General features: G+C 48.8%; 1 protein-coding gene and 1 long non-coding RNA gene across 3 annotated transcripts in view; one reads left to right on the forward strand and one right to left on the reverse strand.

The window, feature by feature from the left end:
• Positions 1-21,594, forward strand: part of ISM2 (isthmin 2) — a 35,878-nt gene extending 14,284 nt beyond the window's left edge. For both annotated transcript variants that reach the window (XM_028718568.2, XM_028718576.2), the window contains exons 2-6: positions 10,235-10,498; positions 12,667-13,009; positions 13,801-13,941; positions 15,029-15,106; positions 16,078-21,594. In XM_028718568.2, coding sequence (XP_028574401.2) covers positions 10,235-10,498; positions 12,667-13,009; positions 13,801-13,941; positions 15,029-15,106; positions 16,078-16,595 — 1,344 coding nt within the window. In that variant the 3' untranslated portion in view covers positions 16,596-21,594. The remainder of the gene's footprint in view (positions 1-10,234; positions 10,499-12,666; positions 13,010-13,800; positions 13,942-15,028; positions 15,107-16,077) is intronic.
• On the reverse strand, positions 2,395-12,016 carry LOC114591489 (uncharacterized). The gene is made up of 3 exons (XR_003705276.2): positions 11,806-12,016; positions 2,959-3,031; positions 2,395-2,840 (listed from the first exon to the last, which is right to left on the reverse strand). It is a non-coding gene; the product is annotated as an uncharacterized LOC114591489 (long non-coding RNA).
• Positions 21,595-25,741: the final 4,147 nt, after the last annotated feature.

Below are 25,741 nucleotides of genomic sequence, written 5' to 3' on the forward strand. Positions count from 1 at the left end.
TGGTGGTTCCTCTTACCAGGTATGAAGATAGCCATGTGTTAACTTCCATATGACGAGCAAGAATTGTTTTTAGGTGACCAAGCAAGGGTGCTGTTTCCTAAGAGAGTTGTTTCTGCGTGTTTTGTTTCTTCCAGGCTATTAGGGACAATTTTTGAAAGCTAGCAGCATGTAGGTCTTCTTTCAAGGCTGCATTCTTCTTTGGGGGTTTTATGCATCTTAATACTAATTTTCCTACATCTTTGTTTTAGCGGCTTTACAGCTCTTTAGTTTAATTGAAGCCCATGGATGTAACATCTCTCTCTCTCTCTCTCTCATATTCTCTTTGACCAGCAGGACTGACTCAACCATTAGGCAGGGTGAGGCAGCTACATCAGGTGGCAGATGCCGTAGATAGTAACAGCTGCTTGCCCACCCCTGTTCCCCCTTAAGCTAGCCTGCTCTGAGCCACCTAAGGTATACTGCTGCCTTCAGGTAGAGTGGAGAATGTTGTCCTACTGCCCATGTTGAAGTAAGGTTCAATTTGCCCAGCCCAATTGGATTCTGTACATTGGGCAGGAGGGCGCACCATCTTGTCCATCGCCTCAGGCAGCAAAATGTCTTGGACCAGTTAACTTAGTCAAAAATGGCAAATCTTGCAACTGTTCTCAACAGTTCCCAACTGTTCTTATTGCCCCGGGGGAAAGATCCAAGGCCCGATCCCAGCAGTCTAGAATGATCACACTTTCCTCAGCCTTGTATATGAAAGGGGGGAGGCGGATGTTACTGCAGCCCTTTTGTCACTGCTTAGCCCCACTCCTAAATAAAACAGCAGAGAGACCAACAATCTCCCCGCTGCTTTCTCTTCCTTTCACTGTGGGAGGGGAAGATAGGCTTCAGTCCTTTGATGTGCAGGCCTTGTAAATCCATTGATGATGCCTTGTGTGTGCGCTCATGTGAGTCAGGACCAGCCCCAGTTCCCTTTGAAGTGCTCCAGCGACCAGGATGAAAGTGGGATGGAGGGGGAAGAGTCCTTCCCAAGCCATCAAGCCCTAATTGCAGGTAATAGTGCCCTTCCGTGTCCCATATGGGGAGGCGAGCATCCCTGTTTCCCCTAATCTTGCAGTTACATTCTGGGCTCCTGCAGTGAAAGGAAGTAAGCACACAGGGAACAGGCTCAGAGAACTCAGCCAGCATGTTGGGAAATAGCTCCTGGCTGCAAGATGCACGAGGGAACAGTTGGAAGTTCTTTGGTGAAGAGTTTAAAGTACCTAGAGCATAGGAAGATCTTTTCTAGGGATTTTGCTAGGCTGTTGCCAATTCATACGTTTATTATTTTTTTTTCAAAAATGAGTTTAGGATGGGGGGAGGCGGTTTGCACCAGTGTGGCAATTTCATTCTTACAGAAGGTGGCGGCGCAGAATGCATGAAAAGGAACAGCAGTTGGTTTGTGCAAACGGTGTGGCGGAGAAATATATTAGGGCCTTGGTTTCTTCGCCACTCTGAAACTTACAGCCATGTCAGCTTGTTCCATTATAGTGGAGGTTGCAATGTTTGGTACTTTTTAGATCAGAGTGAAGGTGCCATGATAGAAGTCAGCAAACTAGACAAAACATACAAACACAGGAAAGTACCTTAGGCTCAGATCATGGAGTCAGTCTAGCTCTGTGCTGTTTACACTGGCTGGCAGCATCTCTCTAGGGTTCCAGTCTTTGCCAGTTCTGTCAAGATATGCTGAGTGCTGTTGAGCATGTGCACCAGGTATGGGAGCAGGGGTTGGGGGGAGTTAGCCCTTTTTTGCCATACCATATTCTGAATGCGGATACAACTCCCCACTCGCCTGCTGCTGTTTCCTCATTAGGAAAAGCTTACACGTCACTATAACAAGGTATATAGCTTGTTGCAGGCTGTTTTTGTCAAGGAAAATGTCACAAGGTAGTAAGTATTAATCCTGCCCCCTACTTACTCGTAGGGGCGCTGTGGGTTAAACCACAGAGCCTAGGGCTTGCTGGTCAGTGGTTCAAATCCCCACAACAGGATGAGCTCCTGTTGCTCGGTCCCTGCTCCTGCCAACCTAGCAGTCTGAAAGCAAGAAGTGCAAGTAGATAAATAGGTACCGCTCCAGCGGGAAGGTGAACGGCCTTTCCGTGTGCTGCTTTGGTTCGCCAGAAGCGGCTTAGTCATGCTGGCCACATGACCCAGAAGCTGTACGCCAGCTCCCTTGGCCAGTAAAGCGAGATGAGCGTCGCAACCCCAGAGTCATCCGGTCAGGGGTCTCTTTACCTTTACTCACTCTTACCACCATGATCCTCAGGCCCCTTCAGTTGCTTATTGGCCTTGTTTTTCAAAGCTGGGAGATCCTATTGTGGATTTCTTTTTAAAAAATTAACTCCAATGCAAGTGTTTCTGTATGTTGAAAGATGTTTATTAGTTGAAAGGCATGAATGCAATGCCAGAACCAATAATTGGCCAGTGTGGTGTAGTGGTTAAGAGCAGTGGACTCCTAATCTGGTGAACCGGGTTTGATTCCCCGCTCCTCCACATGCAGCTGCTGGGTGACCTTGGGCCAGTCACACTTCTTTGAAGGCTCTCAGCCTCACTCACCTCACAGAGTGTTTGTTGTGAGGGAGGAAGGGAAAGGAGATTGTTAGCCGCTTTGAGACTCCTGAAGGGGAGTGATTAAGTGGGATATCAAATCCAAACTGTTCTTCTTCTTATTTGCACATGTATGCAAATAGTTTTTAGAATCTCTCCCCTCCTGGTTATGGATTCCGTGTGATGCTTCTGCCATGCAAAAAGGTAAAGATGCAAAGTGCTGCACGGCACCAGTGAAAAGCTATCGTGGGGGCCGCATTTTGATGGTTCTGTAGAAGAAGAAGAAGATAGTACCAGAAGCATGTTAGTGAGCAACCAAGGTTTCTGAGCCTGCAGGCTAGAAATGGAGAACATGTAGCCCTCCAGATATGGTTGGATTACTCTCACCATCCCTGATCACTGTCGATGCTGGTTGGGGCTGAAGTCCATCTGAAAGACTGGGGAAGATTCCACACTCCTGCTGTAACAGAGAAAGTTGGGAAGAACAGATTGAAAAATAGCTGGGCTAGCATGGGGGGGGGGGCTCAGATCAAACTCATTCGCTTGTGTGTAGCAAGTAAACTGAGCTTAAATGGGGTGGTCCTTGAAAGTTAAAAGGAAAAAAGCACAGGGATAATGTAGTCTGAGCCATGAAGGACTGATCAAAAACCAGGTGAGATGCACTAGCATAATTATCTGTAGGTGTTCATAGTAAGCCCAAGGTATAGCAATGTGCATGCTTAAATATGGTGTTGTCAGAGTTGCTTCAAGATCCTAGCTCACAGAGGATCACGCTAGCCAACGGTCATTAAGTAAAAGTCTTTATTGAGTTACAGTTTCCATTCTCAAGCTGCTGCGTGCAACTCTACGTCTAGTAGCTAGATCGGCGAAGCTCCGTCTGAATCTCCGCCCCTTGTACACCAACTTAATATCCTAGCCCTGCTCCACCTTTTCCGCCTGACTGTTCTTCTCTGGGTCCCTCTGCCCCCCTGGGTCTCTTCCTTCCGGGATTCTTCTGACGCTGACCCCCCGGACCCTCCTGTCTCCTTGCGCCGGGCTTTAGGACCCGGCTCCCTTTCCGGGCTGCCTACTGCGCCGCCTTCCTGTGCATTTGAACTTGGCGCGCGCGCCCAACCTTCCACCTTCCGTCTAACCGTCTCTTCGCTCCCAGATGGAGGTGTGGCCACCCCTGACTCGTGCCCTCCCTCCTGTTGTGAGCTGCCAGCGCTTGCCCCCTGGCTCCCTTCCTCTTCCCTGTTCTCTGGCGGTGACGCTGGTCCCGATCTCCAACTGCTCTCCTCTGAGTCCCCTCTGGCTCTATCTTCCTGGGGTGCCCCCCTAAACTCCCCCCTTGCCTTGGCCACTGGTGCTCCTTTCTGTGAATCCTCCGATTCACTGGAAAGACTCGGAGATCTCGGGTCGTCGTCATCACTCATCTTTTCTTCTGCCTCCTCCCCTTCGCTCTCTGTTTCCTCCCTTGCCCTTGCCTCTGCTCCTGAACCCCTGACATCCATCCCCCCCTCGAAGCCCCCCACTCCCCCTTCCCCTCCTTCCGGTGCTGGAGCTGGGTGCTGCTGTGTCAAGGGGACGAATGTCGGGTATCGTTCGCTTCCCGTAGCGGGCCTCCATCCGAAGTCTTCCGGTTCTTCCTCCCTGCTCTCGTCGACGACGGTCACCTCTGCTTCCATCTCTGTGCCGCCGTGCTCGAAACCTGGGTCGTCCCCGAAAACGTCCATGTCCGTCTCTCCCTCACTTCCTCCTGGCGGCGTTGCTCGTCCTGGACCTTCTTGCCACTTCCTGCGCCACTGCTCCTCTGGTCTGTCGTCCCACCAATACGAGGGTTCTGAGGCAGATCCCGAGGGTGACCCCTCCGGGGAACGGACGTCTCGTGTCGGGTCCTCGTCCGAGTCGAACCCCCGGAACGTGCTGGCCGAAAGCGTGGGCGTGAAAAGCCAGTCGTCGAAAAAGTCTGCTGGCATCGGTCTATGTGGGAAGAGGGCATGAAACTCGTCTTTGAGCAGAGGTTCGTCCAAGGCGTAGCCCGGCACCCAGCTGTTTGCGCTGGCCGGGGTGCCCTCCTTGGCGAGAAAGTATTCTACCCCTTCTTCCCCCCATCTGGAGTCCAAAATTTCTGTGACTTCGTTGATGCGCTCCTTCTGTGCCACTCCTGCGTGCCCTGTTCTGTCTCTGACCGGACTCGGCGCCGTTCCGGGTTCCTGAAACCTGTGCGGTGCCCTGTAGGGAGTGAGCACCGATCTGTGGAACACCGGATGCATTCTGGAACCCTCTGGAAGCGCCAGCCTGAAAGCCACCGGGTTGACCTGCTCTTCGACTTGATAGGGCCCCAGTTGCTTATGCCCTAGTTTCTTCTTGGCCAACGACCTGGCCGGCACTGCGTGGGCTGCTAACCAGACCCAGTCTCCCACGTGGAGCTCTTCGCCAACCCTTCTGCGTTTGTCCGCTTGTACCTTGTATGCGTGCTTGGCCAGCTCCAGGTGGCGCCTCAGCTGATCGTGGACTTCCTGCAGTTCCGACGCGAACGCATCTGCCGTCTGCGGCTCCCCCTCCCCCAGCCTTTCCAGTCCCGGGAAGGTTCTGGGGTGCCTCCCGTTGTTGGCGAAGAACGGCGTGACCCCCGTGGACACGTGCTTCGTGTTGTTGTAGGCGAACTCGGCGAGCGGCAGGTAATCCACCCACGTCGCAGGCTGTTGATTTGCATAACACCTCAAGTACTGCTGCATGATGGCATTGACCCGCTCCGCTTGCCCGTTGGTCTGCGGGTGTCTCGCCGACGCCAGGTTGATCTTGACGTTCAGGAAGCCCATCAGCCTCTGCCAGAAATTCGAGATGAACTGCCGCCCCCGGTCGGACAGAATAGACCGTGGCAGACCGTGAACCTTGAACACGTGGTCTATGAACAGTTTGGCGGTTTGTTCCGCCGTGGCCACCTTCGCACACGGAATGAAATGTGCCATCTTGGAGAACAAGTCCACCACCACCAGCACTGCCGTCTTGCCCCTCGAGCTGGGCAGATCCGTGACAAAGTCCAGGGCCACTCTCTCCCAAGGTTCGACCGGAGTTTGCAGCGGTTCCAACAGTCCGGCCGGCGGTCTAAGCACTGGCTTCGCCCTCTGGCAGGTGTCGCACCTCGCCACGTAGTCCGCGACCTCCCCTCTCATTCCAGGCCACCAGAAATCCCTGGCGACTAATTCCACCGTCTTCTCCTTGCCGAAGTGCCCTGCAGTGGGCGCGTCGTGCAGCTGCTGCAGCACCTTGGCGCGAAGTTCGTCTCCCGGCACGTAGATGGCCCCTTTACGGATGAGCAATCCATCTCTTAGCTGGAAACCGTCGGCCGCTGCCTTGCCCCTTTGCACCTCTGCCATCTTTGCTTGCGCGAAGGAGTCCCCCTGCAACGCTCGTCGCACCGCCTCCAGATACTGTGGCTTGCGAGAGAGAGCGTCCGCCATGATGTTGGTGTCCCCCGGGACATACTCTATTCGGAAGTCGAAGTTCGCAAAGAACTCAGCCCAACGTATCTGCCTTTGGTTCAGGAACTGTGCCGTGCGCCAGTGCTCTAGGTTCTTGTGGTCCGTGCAAACCTGCACCGTGTGCTTGGCGCCGATCAGAAAGTGCCTCCACGCCTTGAACGCTGCATGAATGGCCAGCAACTCCCTGTCCCATATGGTGTAGTTCTGCTCGGACTTGCTGAGCTTCCTGGAGTAAAACGCTCCCGGTCGCCACACCCCCTGCGGGTCTTTCTGCAGCAGGACCGCCCCCACGGCTCTGTCCGAGGCGTCTGTCTCCACCCTCATCGGCTTGCTGGGGTTGACATGAAGCAGCTGCTCTTCCGACGCGAAGAGACGCTTGAGTGCCTGAAAGGACTGTTCCGCCTGCTGTGTCCAAATGAACTTCTTTTTCTTGGAGCTAAGCGTGTCAGTGATGGCCGCCGTCTGCATAGCGAAGCCCTTGATAAACTTGCGATAGAAGTTCGCAAAGCCGACAAACCATTGGACCTCCTTCCGGTTGCGCGGGCTCTTCCAATCCAACACCGCTCGAACCTTGGCGCTGTCCATGGCGAGCCCCTTGTCAGACAGCTTGTAGCCCAGAAAATCCACCTCCGTCACGTCAAATTGGCACTTCTCCAGCTTGGCGTAGAGCCTATGTTGCTTTAGCCTGTTCAGCACTTCCTTGACATGTTTGTCATGCTCCTGTTGCGACTCCGAAAAGATCAGGATGTCATCTAAGAAACAGACGCACGTCTTGTAGAGAAGTCCCGCCAACACGTGATGCATGAATGCTTGAAAAACGTGGGAGCCATTTTGCAATCCAAAAGGCATAACTCTATATTCGTAGGTCCCCAGTGGCGTGAACATGGCTGTTTTCCACTCATCTCCCTCCCGCATGCGAATGAGGTTGTACGCCCCTCGCAGGTCCAACTTGGTGAACACTCTGCCCTTCCGCACCTTTGCGAGGAGGTCGTCAATTCGGGGCATGGGGAAGTCCGACGGCTTAGTCACACTGTTCAAGATCCTGTAGTCCACTACAAGTCTCTTTTGGGGCGTATCCCGCTTCTTAACGAAGAACACCGGGCTGCCTCCCGCCGCCTCGGACTCTCGGATGAAACCGCGCTCCAAATTATGATCTATGAACTCTTTGAGTTCTTGCAGTTCGTCCTCTGACATGGAATACAGTCTCCCCTTAGGCAGCGCCGCCCCTGGCAGCAGGTCAATCTTGCAGTCATATGGCCTGTGAGGGGGTAGCCTGTCTGCCTCCTTCTCGCAGAAAACTTCCAAAAATTCTGCGTACTTGTGGGGAATCGCTTGCAGCGTGCCTAGCAGCAGCTGTGACTCTTCTTCCTCTCCTTCCTGCCTGGGCACGATGCAGTGTTCAGCACAAAAGGAAGAGCCGAAGGTCAGCTGCCTCTGGTACCAAGCCAGCGTTGGGCTGTGCTTGTCCAGCCAACTCATGCCCAACACAATGGGCGTGTCCGACAATTGAGTGACGTTGAAGCTGATGACTTCTTTGTGATTCCCAAGTCGCATCACCATTGGTGGCGTCTGCTGCACCACTTGCCCCCCTAGCAGCTCCCTGCCATCCACCGTGACAACCTGCAGGGGCAGTGTGGCCGGCAGCAACTGTATAGCATGCTTGTTGACAAAGTCCTGCCCTATAAAGTCCGCATTGCTGCCTGAGTCAATGGTGATTGGCACGTCCATGGTGATGCCATTGGGCAGCTGGAGCGATGCGGTGAGCCTCACCACTGGTTTGGGCGGGAGGGGGTTCACGGGCTGTAAAATCTCTGGGGACTGCATCATTAATACGTCTGGCTGGGCCCCAGTGCCTCTTCCTCCAGCCAGACTGCGTCGTTTCCCTGCTGTGGTTCTCCTTGCTGCGTTGCTGCAGTCGCCATTGCTGAGGCTGCAGTGAGCTTGCGGAGCCTCTGGGGACACTCTTTCGCCATATGCCCTGGCTCCTCACAGACGTAACACTTCCTGTTCCCTCTAGGAGGCTTCGCTTTCACTGCTGCTGGTGCTAGAGCTCTGGTTGCTGACTGAGCCCTGGCACCTCCAACCTCCATCGGTTCAGCTCCTCCTCCTGGCGGAGGCGTGGATTGCGTACGTGCTGCTTCTCTGGGAAAGAAGGAGGAGCCCCTGGCTGGTTCGCGCCCTCCACGCCCTTCGTCCCTGCTCCACGGACGTCCTTCCAGCCGTACCCCCACTGCCAGCGCCCTCTGCACGACCTCCTGGGTGGTCCGGGGTCTCTCCCCCCTCGCAATTTCATCTTTCACAGAGCTGTTTAATCCCTCCCAGAACAGGTCTCTTACAGGAGTCGCATCTCTGTCCCATTCTAGGGCACTGGCCAAGGCGAAAAAGCGGGCATGGTACTGCCGTACGCTGGCCCTTCCCTGCTTCAGTCCATGAATCTGTTGCCGAGCAAGATCCACGTCAATGCTTGATAAAAAACACCCATCCATCGCTTTAATAAAGGCATTCGCATTTTGGAGCGCCGGATCGTTATCCCTCCACAAATTGCGCAGCCATGCCCTGGCATCCCCATGCAAATAGGACATGATGAATCCCACTTTCTCCTGCTCATCTCTAAAATCTTTATTCAGCAGTTGCAGTGCACACAGCACGTCTGCTCTAAAATTGGGATACTGTTGCAGGTTCCCATCGAAGTGAGAGACCAGACCGCCTGTGCGTCTCCCCAAACCAATCCCCTCTGGTTTGGGTGTCTGTTGCCCTTGCTTCGTAAGCACTTCCAACCTGACCTGGAGATCCCTGTAGGCGGCAGCTGCGTCCTCCTCTCTCTTCCTGGATGCGAGAGCCTCGGCATTCAGCTGTGACACTGCTTCTCTGAGTTCCGCTATTTGCTGTTCAGCCGTCATGTCGGCTGCCGTTCGTGAGCTCGCTAGTGGGCACCTGCTTCTCTCCTCTCCTCGAGGCTGTATATGCCCACAATTCTTAGAGACGGAGCTTACTGTCAGAGTTGCTTCAAGATCCTAGCTCACAGAGGATCACGCTAGCCAACGGTCATTAAGTAAAAGTCTTTATTGAGTTACAGTTTCCATTCTCAAGCTGCTGCGTGCAACTCTACGTCTAGTAGCTAGATCGGCGAAGCTCCGTCTGAATCTCCGCCCCTTGTACACCAACTTAATATCCTAGCCCTGCTCCACCTTTTCCGCCTGACTGTTCTTCTCTGGGTCCCTCTGCCCCCCTGGGTCTCTTCCTTCCGGGATTCTTCTGACGCTGACCCCCCGGACCCTCCTGTCTCCTTGCGCCGGGCTTTAGGACCCGGCTCCCTTTCCGGGCTGCCTACTGCGCCGCCTTCCTGTGCATTTGAACTTGGCGCGCGCGCCCAACCTTCCACCTTCCGTCTAACCGTCTCTTCGCTCCCAGATGGAGGTGTGGCCACCCCTGACTCGTGCCCTCCCTCCTGTTGTGAGCTGCCAGCGCTTGCCCCCTGGCTCCCTTCCTCTTCCCTGTTCTCTGGCGGTGACGCTGGTCCCGATCTCCAACTGCTCTCCTCTGAGTCCCCTCTGGCTCTATCTTCCTGGGGTGCCCCCCTAAACTCCCCCCTTGCCTTGGCCACTGGTGCTCCTTTCTGTGAATCCTCCGATTCACTGGAAAGACTCGGAGATCTCGGGTCGTCGTCATCACTCATCTTTTCTTCTGCCTCCTCCCCTTCGCTCTCTGTTTCCTCCCTTGCCCTTGCCTCTGCTCCTGAACCCCTGACAGGTGTGTTTGAAGTAGAAGAAGAAGAGTTTGGACTTGATATCCCATTGTTCACTCTCCTTAAGGAGTCTCAAAGCGGCTAACATTCTCCTTTCCCTTCCTCCCCCACAATACTGTGAGCTGAGTGAGGCTGAGAGACTTCAGAGAACTGTGACTAGCCCAAGGTCACCCAGCAGCTGCATGTGGAGGAGCGGGGACGCGAACCCGGTTCACCAGATTACGAGTCCACTGCTCTTAACCACTACACCACGCTGGCTCTCTTGATATCTCAGACCAGTATTCTGGCCCATTCACAGCTCATTAATCCAGTGGGGCAAGTTGCTGACATGCCTAGTGCCCACTCTTATCTTGCCCCTGGTGTGAGAAAAAGAAAGCAGCTAGATCTCAGTTTTCATGAGGCAATGGAGAATGGTTCTGATGATGCTTCCGTCGCTGCCTCTCATTGCCAGATCTCTACTTCATCCGACACGGCTTCAATCAAAGAAGACGAAATGCCGCAGTCTAACAAGGTCCGGAACCTGAGGCGAAATGGACGGGCCATGCCACACAGGCAGAAACGCCGTTGGCCACTGCAACATGCTGCAAGGAACCAGTTGGCATCACTCCAGCCAGGTGGCGCAACCCAGGAGGAGAGCACGCCCTTTGTGCTGGACTTGAAGAACCTGCCAGGCTTAGCCAACGTGGACCTGAGTGCCCAGAATCCAAATATACAGGTAGGCCAATGGGCTTAGGGCTGTGTTGATTAGACTCGGAACAAACAAACAAACAAACAAACAAACAAACAAACAAACAAACAGTGGCACCATCTGTAGTTCACTTAGAACTGACCCGTGCTTTGGGGTAGTTGGTCTTGACTTGGACTCCTGGAGCATGGACAGAAGAGGGAGGGAGGGAGATTCCATAGTTGCAGAACAGCTGCCAAGAATGCCTTTCTGTATGCCCATGTCTCAGGGGTTAGATGCAAAAAAGACTAAAATCCAAAGAGGTGCCTTCAGACATGAGGATTATTGCATTAGTTTTCCTAGCTATAATGCTAGCACTTCTGTCCCAGTTTCTAATGTTTCTTTTGTACTTCGTTACCTGTTGCATTATGGAACGGTCGCCTTTCGATCGATATACAGTGGTACCTCGGGTTACATACGCTTCAGGTTACATACGCTAACCCAGAAATAGTACCTCGGGTTAAGAACTTTGCTTCAGGATGAGAACAGAAATCGTGCTCCGACGGCGCGGCAGCAGCAGGAGGCCCCATTAGCTAAAGTGGTGCTTCAGGTTAAGAACAGTTTCAGGTTAAGTACAGACCTCCAGAACGAATTAAGTACTTAACCTGAGGTACCACTGTACTGCCATGTCACACTAAATTTCATTCACACCAGTGGGTGTGGTTTGGCAAAGCAACAAACACCATTGGTTTAACACAAAGAAAAACGGCTTGTACTTGTTTTTGAAACACAGGGCTTGTGCATAGAGAGCCCCAATAGCAGAGTTTAAATCTCATTGTAAGGCAGATTTAACTGAAGCATAGGAAAAGGTTTTTTATCTTCTTTTTAATCAATCAATTAATTTAATAACAACAACAACAACAACAACAACAACTATTATTTTATTATTATTTTATTTACACCCTGCCCATCTGGCTGGGTTTACCCAGCCACTCGGGCGGCTTACAGCATATCTAAAAACATAATAAAAACATCAAGTGTTTAAAACCTGCCGATACAGGACTGCCTTCAGATGTCTTCTAAAAGTTGTGTAATTCTTTATCTTACTGATATCTGAAAGGAGGGCATTCCACAAGGAGGGTGCCACTACTGAGAAGGCCCTCTGCCTGGTTCCCTGTAACTTCGCTTTTTGCAGTGAGGGAACCAGCAGAAGACCCTCAGAGGAGGACCTCAATGTCCGGGCTGAGCGTTGCAGGTGGAGACACTCCTTTGGGCATTCCAGCTCCTTAAGGCAGCTGACCCTCCCCCCCCTTTCAATAAAACAGACTGCAAGGTAAGTTTAAAAATGATTTACTTACAGTTACTAGGTCTCAAGACTTGCATTTTCCTTAGTAAAAATGATAAAATGTTGGTAAATATTCTTAGTTGAGAAATATACAGCAAGAGCAGCCTCACATACATATATGTGAGACAGAGTAAAGTTGAGGCATACCTGTGCAGCGTGGCAGAGAGAAAAAGGAACAGGAAACAGGCCTTCCTTCCTCCCTCCTTGGAGAAGAGGGGATGTGACATCATAGAGCTTACTCTAGTAATTTAGGACTCTATGGTCCTTAACCCCTTCACACACTAAGTAGCACTGTTGGTATGACTGCAAATTTCCTACATAATCTCCATGAGCACAATATGCTTCTTTGTCTTGTTCAGTGCTTTGCAAAGTCGCTAAGATCCTCTTGTAAAATGGTAACTTCATCTTGTGCTGCAGCCCTAAGCACACTTACTTTTGATGTGGCTCTACAGAGCTTACGTGTGACTTACTTCTGAGTAAGCATGCATATACTCTTGCTTATAGTGGTAGAACTACTTCCACTTTGCCCTCCCCTGCCCTGTTAAACAGTCACAGACACTTGGCCATGCAGTGTGTGACTTTTGAAAACAGCTTTCTTTAGTATCCTTAGTGGCTTATTATATGCACTTAAGTAGAAAAGCAGTTTTGCAAGCAGGGTTTGGGACATGACCTAACTGGATTGATAATGGGGCTCCATGGAGAATTATTGGACATTGAGTGAGTGTCTTGGTCAGCACTAAACAGAGAGAGAAGTGGTAAAAGCTAGAATGGGCAAATACATGAATGTAGGATGTACTGTTGCTCTTAAAAGAACCCCACAGTGCTTTAGTGGTGGTGCCCCATAAACCCTCTTACCCAGTGCCATTACTTGCAGGTGACCATTGAGGTCGTGGATGATCCTCAGGCTGAGATGGAGATGGACCTGCTGAAGGAAACTAGCAATGACTGGTCTCTGACCTCCTCTGAGTGGCTGTCCCACAAAGACCTCTTCTGGCCACTTTTCTGGGAGTACACAGACCCCATGGAGGAAGGGGAGGAAGGGGAAAATTTGGACATTAGGAGCAGGGGGGAAGAAGAAGATGATGACGAAGAGGAGGAGGATGACTACACTTCAGAGTATGATGAGGAAGAAACGGTGCTGAGTGGAGTGGGAGGTGACTGGGACCAGCGGTGGCCCCATCAGAAAAACTGGATCTTCAAAGAGAAGTATAATTACGGTGAGGCTCCCTTTGCTGCCCTTGGTAGGTCTACAGAGTTGCGTTAACTCATTGACTGTTAAGGGGCAGGAGAGCATTTTCAGGAGAGAGCAAGAGGGTCTTTTCAGTTCATTATCTCCTCTGTTCCTCTCCAGTTAATATGAGTGGTCCAGCTGATTTGTTATGGGGAAATCTGGGATGTATCCAACTGAAATGCCTGCGTTATTCCAGTAATCCCAATAAGCATCCTTCCATATTTGTGCTTTCTCTCCTGTACATATGCTTGAGAATTCCTAATTTAAACCCATTTGTGAAGTTGGTGGGCAAGGTCTGCTTTATGTGATACTAACTCGTTATGCAGACTGAGAGAGAGAGAGAGGAGAGGAAGATTTGCATGTCCTCTTTTTCCGCTGTAGATACATCAATGTGACAATTGTGTATATTGGAAAAACACTTTTGCTCTGCCCTCCATATTGCATAATGTGCGTGCATTTTGCAACATGAAATGGAAAATATAACCTATGAAGTGACTGCAAATCAGGCCCAAAAGATCTTGAGGCATTAGGTAGGGTAACCCTTGACATTTTAGGCACTGTATGGCCAAAACCAGACCAATGTGCAAAATTCTGGGAATCACAGCTTTCATTTAAAAGTGGGGCGGAGTGCCTGGCAGGAAAAGCAGGTGAGGTGGCACACGCCAGACTCCTCTTCTGGATTTCTAGCTGCACAATATAGGTTTGGGTGAGAGATCTAGGCTGCTGGGTGATAAGGGAGAAATGTGTGTGAGAGAGACCTTTTCTTACGCTCTCCAGACTATGAAGATGAAGAGGAGTGGAGCCCTTGGTCTCCGTGCACTGTAACCTGTGGCACTGGCAACCAGAAAAGAACCCGGTCTTGTGGCTACGCATGCACTGCAACGGAGTCGAGGACCTGTGACCTGCACCGCTGTCCTGGTATGCCTTTTCTCTTTCCACCCCTGCCTTGTTTTCTTGTCTGCCTCTTGTTCCCTCTTCAAAGCTCCTGCAGTTAACTGCAGCTTTCTCATCTGTAAAGAGAGTGACCCCTCTATTTTGAGAGGATCCCTTTTCAAACATCCCAAGAGGACTGGGGTGAGTTTCCAGTAGGGATGCTTGTGGTCTGACTCTCTGGCAAAAGGTCATTTCCATTCTGACATCTCAGGTGCTGAGAACACCACTCTTCTCCTCATGGTTGTATGTTCCATTTGTGCAATGATTTCCACTTGTGCAAAGGAGCATCTTTTCCCTCTCCTTCCCTGCTCTGTGGCCTGTGCCTTAAATCTGCTCATGGGGTCCCTCCAGCCCTCTGGAGCAGATTGGGGGAGTGTGGGGAGAAGAGAGGGAAAGGACGTTTTGCTGCACAAATGGAAGGCGTTTCTCAAACAGGACAATTGTTGTATACATTGCTCTCGTGTGTTGATAAAAGTGCTGCGGTTGCCAGCATAAAATGGCTGCCATCGGCTGCAATAAAAGAGGTGAGGTACTCTGTACTGGTGAGTACTGTCGCCAAAATCACTGGTTATGTGCAACCCCGTCTCCTATTTTACATTGCTTGCACGAAATGAAGCACTTTGTGAAAAGGGGTGTCCCTCTCCATGAGGAATTGGTTTCAGAGTAATGGTGGCTCTCCAAATATTGTTGGATTTCAGTTCCTATCACCCTTATCGCAGTCAGGCATAATGGGAGTTGTTGTTCAGCAATAACTGATGGTCGCAGGTTATCCATTCTTGCTTTCAGAAAACCATTTTTTCCCATCCTGATAATCATTTCAGTAACTCCTTTCTTTTCTCTGACACATTTTATATATAAGGCCATCAACTGAAAGCCTACTCAGAGTGTTATGGGTCAAAAGCAAACTTTGGGCCTATATGTGTGTGTCTGTGTCTGTCTGTATCACATTTTGCCCTGGGAGTTGTGGACAGGAAATATATACAGAGTTGGAGATTGAAGCCCAGCTACTGTAACACCTTTGAAGTGGCATGTGGTTCCCTCCTGACCCTTTTGCTTCTGTGCTTCCCTCAAGGAGCAGATGGGGAGTTGTCTCTTGCCACAGAAGAGACACCATTTGAAGCTGAGAATGCCACAGAGATCCTGAACTCAGGTCAGTAAATTCCAAATGAGCACAGCTACGCTAAGAAATTGCACAAGGAGCTGAGCGAGTGAATTGATCATAATCTTAAGGTTGTCACACTTTCTTATGCACACACCTGTATTCTCTCACTCTCTTTCTCTCTCACTCTGTCACACACAGTCTGCACTTTTGAAGTCTTCACCTGCTCCTGCCTAGGCAGAGGGGGCACCTTTCCCTTCCCAGGTTAAGGCCACATTTTGAAAGCACACCGCTTCTCTCCCTGGGCTGCCTTTTCCAAGCTCTGTGCTGCTCTGGATCGAAGGGGCAGAGCCATTAGAGAGACTGTGGACCTCTCAGTTAAAGGATCTCTCTGGAATGAGGGCTGGGAGGCGGGTGGGGGAGGCCATTGCTATGGGGAACCTTTTTCAGCCTGAGAAACGTATTGCCTCCTTCCAGGGGCTGTTTGCCGCTGCTGCACATGTCCCAAAGCAGAAGTGGGTGTGGATATTGCCAAAAGTGGCCAGGGCAATGGATATGTCTCTTCCCTTTGTGCAGTAGGCTACATTCCAGAGGTTTATGCACACCCCCACATTACTCCATCCTGCACCCATCCAAGCAAGAGGCATTGCCCCAATTCAGGGACACATTCCCGTCCAGCAAAATCGCTCAAGTTGAGGGCCAGTGTGGCATGTGACTTGGGAAGAGTCCCAAGAGGACAGGGAAGCCTAGAATATGGCTCCCCAACTTGGATCTCCAGATGTTTTTTGGACTACAATTCCCATCATCCCTGACCACTGCTCCTGGTAGCTAGGGATGATGGGAACTGTAGTCCAACAATAGCTGGAGGCCCACATTTGGGAAACTCTGGCCTAGAGGGTCACATTCAGCCTCTGGGCCTGCGATTCCCTGCTCTTGATTTAGTACCACCCAAGATAAGCTGTCAACGGCATGTTGTTTTGTCTGACGGCCGTTTCTCTCTTCCCCCTGTACCCTTTCCTCAGATGTGGACAGCTGTGAGAAGTGGCTCAATTGCAAGAGCGACTTCCTCAACAAATACCTGAGCAAAGTCTTGTCGGACCTGCCCAGCTGCCCCTGCTCCTACCCGCTGGAAGCCGTCTATAGCGCCGTCAACCTGCGGGACGAGCGGCAGGGCAAGAGCTTCCGCTGGCGAGATGCCAGCGGGCCCAAGGAGCGGCTGGACATCTACAAGCCCACGGCCCGCTTCTGCCTGCGCTCCATGCTCTCCCTGGACAGCACCACGCTGGCTGCGCAGCACTGCTGCTACGACGAGAGCGCCAGGCTGATCACGCGGGGCAAGGGGGCTGGGGCCCCCAACCTCATCAGCACCGAGTTCTCCCCCGAGTTGCACTACAAGGTCGATATGCTGCCCTGGATCCTCTGCAAAGGGGACTGGAGCAGGTACCACGCCGTGAGGCCTCCGAATAACGGGCAGCGGTGTGCTGACAACCCCCCAGAGGAAGAATACCTCTCTCAGTTACAGGAGGCCAGGGAGTATTAACGCAGAAAAAAACCCCCCAAAAGACGTGGAGAGCAGGACATTTTTGGTCTCCCGCGCGACTAGGGAGTATAACAGGGCCTCTTTTCTTCTCTCTCCTCCCCTCAGCTTTTATGTCAACAAAGGCCTCCGCTTCAGAATGGCTACAGAGCCGCTGCTTGTTTTGCATTCCCTTGGCAACCAGGTAGTCTGTAGGAAACCTTAGTGCAAACTCTACAGTGGCTTCTGCCCTGTCTTCTACATAGGGGCCTCCAGTTTCTTTCCTGACTTCCTCGTTACCCAAAAGTTGCCACAATTGGCCCAAATGGGCTGTACCAGAAGGCTTGCTATGGCCATCCTGAGGGATTATAGGGATGGGAAGAGCCAGAGGGAAAGGGGGGGGAAGGTGTCTTTCAAAAGGCCCATTGTGACTCGTTTTATACTGCACACAAGCTGTCGCACAAAGGCAGAGTGGGAGATCTTATGGCCTAAAACTCTAATCGGGTGCTTGAAGGTTTTGCATAGAGTCTGTAAGCAGTCTCCAGGTGGATGACTCAATACACCTAAATTCTGTTTTTAGCTAAAAGGGAAACTTGGTTGGACATATTGAGAGTGACAGATCTGGCTTCAAGCATCTGTTGTCTTGGTGTAGTCCTGGGGCAAGAGAAAGGATGATGTTCCACACAGTTTGGGAGAAACTGGGATGGAGGGGTGCTGGATTGTGTGTGCGTGCTTTGGGATGTAAGTTCTGGGATGTATTGTGAAAACACATCCCCTAAAGTGGATGAGTAGCAGACGAAGCCAACCCTTCTTGCTGGGTTGATAGAACAATCTGGGTCTCATTTCTACCCAGCAAGTCTGATAAGGAAGCAAGCAAATGTTTTAAAACTTATTCTTCTCTTCAGGCCAGAGGCAGGGCAGAAAACTAAGCCCAACTCATTTATAAGACTCCAGGGGAGGAATTGAACATCTTGCCCTTCTGGTCATTCTGTCAACACAAGCATTTCGGCTTGCAAGACGGGACAGTCCTGAGCACAGTTCCCCTCCCCCCCCAAAAAAACCCCTGAACCAATTGGAGGGGCAGGGGGAGGAGAGTTGGGGGCAGGGTGAAGTCCTTGTTCAAGGCTTCTGCTGACAAGACTCGATCCTAAGCCAGGTCCTCGGAAAAGTTGCAGTTCTGAGCAACCTCAGTCAATAGCATGGGGAAGAACAAAGTCCATGTCCTCCAGCCAAACCATTTCAATTTCATATACCAGAGGTAGCCAACACAATTCTTTCCAGTTGTTGGACACCACCTGCAACATCTGGAGCTCCAGACAGCACAGCCAGTAGTCAGGGATGATGGAAGCTGTAGTTCAGCCACATCTAGCCACCCCTGATATAGAACTTCATTCTGAGTTTTGGATCTGATGTTTGGCAGAGGATTGGTTGAAACAACCCAGTCATGGATTTCTCACGTTGCTGTTTGGTTTCTCAACTTGGGAGGGAAAGATCCAACTTCCAATTTTCATCCTTCTGTTTTGTTTTGGGATTTTAACTTTTGGTCTAGTTCCTTTATCATTGGCAGTAAAGGGACAGGTTTGCCTCTTGATACAGTGGATGACAGCTGGGTTGTGAGTGAAGGAATTAGTCCTAGAGCTATTGGTGCTCTAGAGCTTTAAATAAAGCAAGCCCACAATTCTGTGCAAAGTAGTTGTGCAAACTTGCATATCTGTCTTGCACAATTTAGTCTACTTTTCCTAGTTTTGAAGAAGGGCAAAGAGCCATCAGACTGAATCCCTTGTTTTCTGTTCCATTTTGTGAAATTTTGCCAGGAATCAGCTGGAAAGGTGTTCCTTTTTTTAAGAAAAATAAACTTAAAATTTTAGAGTGCTAAATTTTGTACTCAGTACCAACTTCCACATTTGCATGCAGAGCATAGCCGCCATTTTAGTACTCTCTGGTAGCCAGAAAGTCTGCCTAGGCGCTCCTAATCTTTTCTCTGTACTTTGAGAACTAGGAGGTTTCTCTTCTCTTAATATTAAAGGTCATATTTTCAAGATTCTGTATTATAATGTAGCTTCTGCATTATCTGTCATGCAGATTCCTACGACAACGTTCACCCTTCCCTGATGCTCTGTAAGGTGTTTGCCAGCTTGGGGACACATCTCTCGTTCCTGCTGAAGTCAATAGCAATAACTCTAATTGGTTTGCAATCAAGTAAGATTGCTGCCTTGGCCTTTATACCAAGGTTCTTTTGAGCCAAGGCCACATTCATGCCATACTTTTAAACCACTGTTACCATTTTAAAAAGTTGTGGCTTCCCTCAAAGAATTATGGGAGCTGTAATTCATTCAGGATGCTGAGAGTTGTAGGAGAAGCCTATTCCCATCATAGAGCTCCCACAATTATTTGGGAGGAGCTGTGATTATTTATAGTGGTAGCCTAGTGCTTAAAATGTATCATGTGAAAGTGGATTTGGCCGCTGACTCCAAGGACAGGAGCCTTTTGTTGGACGATGATCCAGAGTCCAGAACCATTTTCTTTCACAGGACATGCACAGCCAGAAATTGGACGCTTGTGTGCTGTCCCTTCTTCTACCAGTTTTATTAGTGATGTCTTAAGTTTATGGAACTTCATCTTATGGCCTTTAGTCCCCTTTAAGTGATGATTGGCCTTATAGGCATTCCAGCAAATTTTGTTGTGTGTTCCTGGTGGCACAACATGTCTGGCAGACTCCATGATGGACAAGCCATGATCTCAAGATGTTTGGACCACTCAAAAGACTGTTGGGGGAGAGGAGAAGTAGGTCAGCTTGGGCATTGCAACAAGACCCTTCTTTCTTTTTAGAGTATCTCCTTAAAAAAAACCACAAAACCTCTCTTTCTCCCTTAAAGCTCACGCTTATTGCACAGGACTGACACAGGCTGTTGGACTGGGGTGGTTCTGCTATGGCACCTAGTAACTACATTAGGAATCAGTAGGTCTGCTGTCTTATCTGGACTTCCTGAGTGAAAAATGTACCTGCGATCCTGGAAATAACGAAGGTGCTAGGGAGTTTTGTCCTATTCTATTGCTCGCTTCTATCTTCTGCTTCTGTCTCCAAACAGAATCTTAAGCTGGTGCATTTTGCTGCATTCAGTGGCTTGGCTTGTTTATGGCTCTACCTTGTAAGTTGCTACCATCAGATGCTGTCATTCTCTATCCCAGGATTAGGTGAGCTTTTCTGTTGGGGGCCACATTCCCTGGCAGAAATAGTCTGTCAGGGGCCACATTCCAACAGCACGTGGGACCCAGAGTCAAAGGTAGGTGGGGCCGCCACCTTTCTTTCTCTCTCTGCCACCCTCTTTCCCCATATTTTTGCCCTGAAACTAGGTCCAGGACTACGTCTTAGGGCCACAGGTCATGTCCCCCTCCTGCTGCAGCCCTTTCTTTGTGGCATCTTCTCTCAGCTCAGGCTGTTGTGCTTAGAAAATTGTGCTCATAAAACCAAAAAGTGTGCTGGCAGAGAAAATAAGTGTTTAGGAAGAAGAAGCATAATGAAATAAATTTGAATACTTTGAGGACTACAGCAAGTGCAGGCAGATGAATGCGGAAAGTTGCTGGTGAAGCCAAAATGAAGGCTGCAGCCTGCCACTTACTGATTGTTGTACTTCCAGAGCCTTCTTATTCCACACCCCTCCTATTCCCTATCACGGCCCTGCTCACATCTGATATAGCGGGGTCCGTTGTCAATAAATGTTGATCTTTAATTGCTCACAGGCAAAGAATAGCCAACTGTTGACCCACTGGCAAAATGTGTCCCACAGCAAAAGATAGGCATAGCTTGACCCGGCAGTGTGTGGAGCCAAAGTGGGTGGAATTTGAAGGCTTGCAAAATAGCTCTCACCCCTCAATCCCTTCTCTCTCTCTCCTGTCTTTGCTCACATACAAACACGTAAAGGGGAAGTGATTTCTAGGAGGACTTCTCAAAGAGCAACAGTGAGACTAGATAACAATGGGGAAAGGCTTAGCTTTCATCATTGGGTGGGTGGAGCATGTATGAGTCACAGATGCCTGTCGGAGTTTGATCTCTCTACCACTAGCGTATCAAATGCCACTGTTTTCACAAGCACCTTAGACTCCCAGAAAGTGTTGCGGTCTCATTTGGGTGAGTATATACCAAGGAACAAGGGTTTATTTTTATACCATGTAACTAAGATTCTGTCTGGCGATTTCTATTTAAGCTATATTAAAAAGAAAAGAAAAAAGTATTGTATATTGTCCCTGCCACATAATTTTATTGCTATATCAGCACACTGTTGTATAAAGATATTGTTAGTTCAACAAAAATGGCATTAACGAGATCTCCTTTATCTGAATTTAGATGAAAGCACTTTATTTCAAAGTACATGTGTTTGTGACCAACATTATTCAGATATAATATTGCTGGGCGGTTTAGTTCATTTTGAAATGGACGGCGCAGCCCCAAATGATGCGCATTTTAGTTATGTGTCATTAGCTCCGTCAGTCAGGACCCGGGGAACTTTGCAGTCTCCCTGGGCATTCTATTGGGTGAACCTAGGAGAAAAGGGGCACCCAGGTATTTTCTATCAGGGCAAAGACACATGGAGAAGGAAAACCCCAGAAGAATCTTTGTTCTAGCTTGGCTAGGAACCACTCTATCCTGTGGCATTTTGAGATTCCTCGCTGGGTGGGGTGGGGGTGGAGGTGGGGAAGGGTCTTTTGGGAACTGCACACTGCCTTGTTTTCCAAAGAGGAGTGAATGTTTTTGATGTGGTTCTGTGGATTGGAGGATTGGGCCAGGTTCCTACTTCATGGCTGGTTCACTCGTCCCAAGTTTTTCCACTGCTTTTCAGTCTTCTCCTTGTACAGTATTTATTGCTTGTAATGATTATGATAGCAGAAAGGAATGGACATTCTAGCAGTGCTGAATGAGACCTCGCTCTTGGAGGATATATGTGTGTGTGTGAAGTGCCAAAAGGTAAGCAAGATGACCGTTGTCTCTTTAAATGAATAAACTCTATTGTTAACAAACTGCAAATAGCCCACGTCTCTCTTATTCAGGGCTGGTGGAAAGTGAAGACCCTTTCTGCACCTTAATCCTCCAGGGTTTGTAGACTCAATCAAGAGCTGGAACTCTTAAACGCTTGTTTCGCCAGATCTCCAGGGTAATGAAGTAGGTAGCAGCTGACAGCTACGCTCCAAAGCCAGTTGAGCTGTGTTAATTACCAATTAATATATTGGTTAAGTACAGGAGAATATGATGTACTCCTAACTTCTTGAATGAAGCCTGACTCTCTGTGATGACAGTGATCATTTTATTAGCGGCAGCGTTGGCACACTTAGTTATACTAAGAAGGCAGCGATGGTCTGTTACCCAGTTTACCTACCATGAATTTCATGCAGAATTCTCTTACCATCTCTCTCAAATTCTATCTCGTATCGCCGGCTAGCAGCCCCTTCTTGTGATCCAGCCAACTGCTGCTTAACTCCCAGTTACCTCAGTCAACTGTATGAGCTGGGAAAGGCTGCTGTAGTCACAATTAGCCTACACTGGCCTACATGCTCAGTGGTCTGAGCAATGGTTGCTGTTCTGAGGAAAAGCAGCATATATTTGCATGCAACAGTTTAGTGTTTTGAGATGATGTCAATTAAATGGTATCTCCTAATTTCTGATTCTCCTAAAGCAGATTCTCCTGCTACACTTAACCTATTTTGCAACTGTGAGGCCGAAAAACGTCAAGAAAAAGGCGAGACTTTCAATTACAGTGGTACTTCGGGTTACATACGCTTCAGGTTACAGACTCCGCTAACCCAGAAATAGTACCTCGGGTTAAGAACTTTGCTTCAGGATGAGAACAGAAATCATGCTCCAGTGGCGCGGCAGCAGCAGCAGGAGGCCCCATTAGCTAAAGTGGTGCTTCAGGCTAAGAACAGTTTCAGGCTAAGAACGGACCTCCGGAACGAATTAAGTACGTAAACCGAGGTACCACTGTATATCTTTACATAACACTTGATATCCTACAGTCCCTGCCCTATAACTCTGCTGTCCTGATAAGTCAGTAGCAGTAACATTTCATTGCTCCATGCATTGCTAACTTCCCGCGCGCCCCCTCAAAAGCCGGAGCCAGCTGTAGCCTAAAGAGTTTAGGAGGGCATCTATTTGTTGTGCCTCAGGACTCCAGAAACATTCCAGCTGGCCTCCTGCTATAGAGCAACATTAAAGTCCCCCTGTATCTGGTTTGTCTTCAGACAGGTTTACAGCTGGACTAAAGCCTGAGGATGGACAAGGACTTGAAGCAAAGCCAAGGGAGGCTAGTCTTTCAATGGGCAGCTGGATCCCCCTTCAGATAAGAATGCAAAGCACTCTCCACTGGGACCATGAAATGGGTGTGAGCCAGCAGCTAAATGTAGCCAGCATCAGATTTCAAAGTCTTCTGTGAAGCTATAAAGCGAGATCCAGCTGCTTGGGAGTGGGTGTGTATTTAAGCAACAGGGTGCTACTGAAAAGTTTGATGACAAGCCCAGAAAGAAACCAAAGCCCAGTTCACAAAGCAGGCACTTCTCAAACAGCTGCCCTGGGTGGGGATAGAGCAATAGCAGATAGTTGATTTACATCATCCAGCTGAAATTCTCTGCAGAAAAGCTGTAATGAGAACTTTCGTGGGGCATTTAGTTTCCCTCTGACTAGCTGAAGACGCCAAAGCTCCCTTGACTTGCTAATTCACTTCCTATAAAACTCACTTTAGTCTTTTGTACCTCAAAATACACCCAACCATTCTCCACCTGGCAAATGGGGGAAATTGCCATTTAACCATGTAAGACCACCAGCTGATCTAGAAATCAATACAGTTAAGAACAAAGCCAATAACGTAGTCACTTGTGCCAATGTTGCACAAGGAAGTCAGTGCAGCTCTTGTACAAGCTCACTATCCTAATTCCTTGGGTATTAGCCAATACAAGGCCGGAAATCACAATGAAGCCCAAAAAATGTTCAGTTACTAAAGATCATGAACATGCTATTTTAGCAAGCAAATAGTGTTTCAGATACATATAGTAAATGAGTTGCTGGTTCCATGCCCAACACGCAAAGCAGTTTTTTTTGTAGACGAGGCCTGTTTGTTATAAGGGCTGCAATTCTGATAACTGAAAATGGATTAGACATATTAGCATTGCTCTAAGAACCCAATTTCCAGGGTTTTTTCCTTTCTCAAAAGCAGCATCAATAGAAGTCTGACTCTGATACCACAGTGGATGTGGGAAGCTTGTTGAGCCCTTCCTCTGCTAGGTTTTGAGAAAACTAATGCTGGAAGGGAGACAACTACAGCCTGAACATCCAGACATTTTCCAGTCCCATTTTGGGTTGGGAATGGTATGTTATGAGACAAAGCCTTATTTTTCTATATAACATCTATTTTTCGGGGGCTGCCATCTTTGAGGTGCACAGTCAAACCTCGGTTCCTGAATGACTCCATTTTGGAATGTTTCAGCTCCCAAACCCCGAAAACCCAAAGTAAATGCTCTGGTTTTCGAATGTTTTTCGGAAGCCAAATGTCCAACGCGGCTTCCGCTTGAGTGCAAGAAGCTCCTGCAGCCAATAAGAAGCTGTGGCTCAGTTGTCAAACGTTTTGGAAGCCGAACAGGCTTCCGGAACAGATTATGTTTGACAACTGAGGTTTGACTGTATGTGCTGCTTACCCTTGGGCTTGACTGCTTGAACATACCCAGGACAAAAATGTATACTCATCTGTCTTATGCTCAGCAAAACCCAAATTACTTTTCTTGTCAAACGTATTTCAAAACTTCTCATCTAAACCTTGTTTTGGACTACCACTCCATCAACACCAGCCAGCACAGAAAACTGCTCCAGACTCTCTTCATTCTTTTATAGCGTCAGGCCCTAAATACAAGATGTGTAATAGAAACTTGCTACAGCAGCAGCAGCAGCAGCAGCAGCTGTGTAATTTTAGTGAACAATTGTATTTCATAGAGCCATCCGTCATACTGTCCGCATGCGTAGGATTTACGGCTGGGACTGTCTTACTTTGGCAGGAGAATCAGGAATGACTTCTCCAGATAACCACTGCAAATCAGTTTTCCAGCCATTGATCTTAAGCTTCTAAATATTTGCACCCCATTCTTTAGTCCAGCAATTTGTTCTGGCAGAATGTAAACACATAGCATAAGCATAACTAAACCTACTGCAGCTGCTTTTGAAATCTAGAGAGAATTAAGTGCTACCTTGTCACAAACCTACATCCCATTATGTTGGGGAATACTGCCATCTTGTGAGCAACTTGCCACAATAAATACCAAAGGGAAATTATAAGCTAGAAAGAATCCAATAGAACAGCAGCGCTTGGATGTATAGAGTAACAAGATTTGTCACATTACATTTCATAAGCAATAGCTTACTTCTGGAAGACCTATCATTCTCCATACAAGCATCTTAGTAGGCCAGCCTGTTCCTTGCTGACAATTTTGGCCATTACAGGTTTCAAGAAGTTAATGCACACATTTTCTTCTTGGATTTAGCCTTAGATATGTCCCACACAGTAAGGACATTGCTGACATAATGGTAGTTTACATTTGTGATTTACCAAGCATAGACGAACCCAAAGTGTAAATGAAATCCTCGCTTGAAAAACAACACAGCTGCCACAAACTGAGGCAACAATCAGAAATAGACCAGATCAGAAATGTCACACCAGATGTCTCTTCCAATAGTCAACAACATTGTATTAGAGGGGTGTGGTGCATCTTTAATTAGCACATCAAACCCTTCCTCCCACTTTTAGACTTAGCTCCTCGTTTCCTCAATATGTCAACAAAATCTGAACACAAAACTGCAAACTCTCTAAAAAGAAGCCTGCAACAGAAATTGCACAAAGTATGCAAAATAAGTTTGTTGTAGATATTTGTGCCAATTTAATTTAATTGTAGAATGTGGGGCTTTCAACTGTAACATTTTGGAATTATTCCCAAGAATGCAGTTTTGGATAGGCTAATGGAACATCACTTACATCCTCCAAGACTGTATTAGAAGCATATGTTGAATCACTCTTAGTTGCTATCACCATCTCTCTGCAAAATGTGTAAAACAGCCTGTTCTTTTTGAAGTGTGGCAGAAGCTACATCCTCCAACAATCCTATCATGGCACAATTCTGAAGAGATCTGAGGACCGCAG

The sequence above is a fragment of the Podarcis muralis genome, chromosome 1 (assembly GCF_964188315.1).
Source record: "Podarcis muralis chromosome 1, rPodMur119.hap1.1, whole genome shotgun sequence".
Lineage (NCBI taxonomy): Eukaryota > Metazoa > Chordata > Lepidosauria > Squamata > Lacertidae > Podarcis > Podarcis muralis.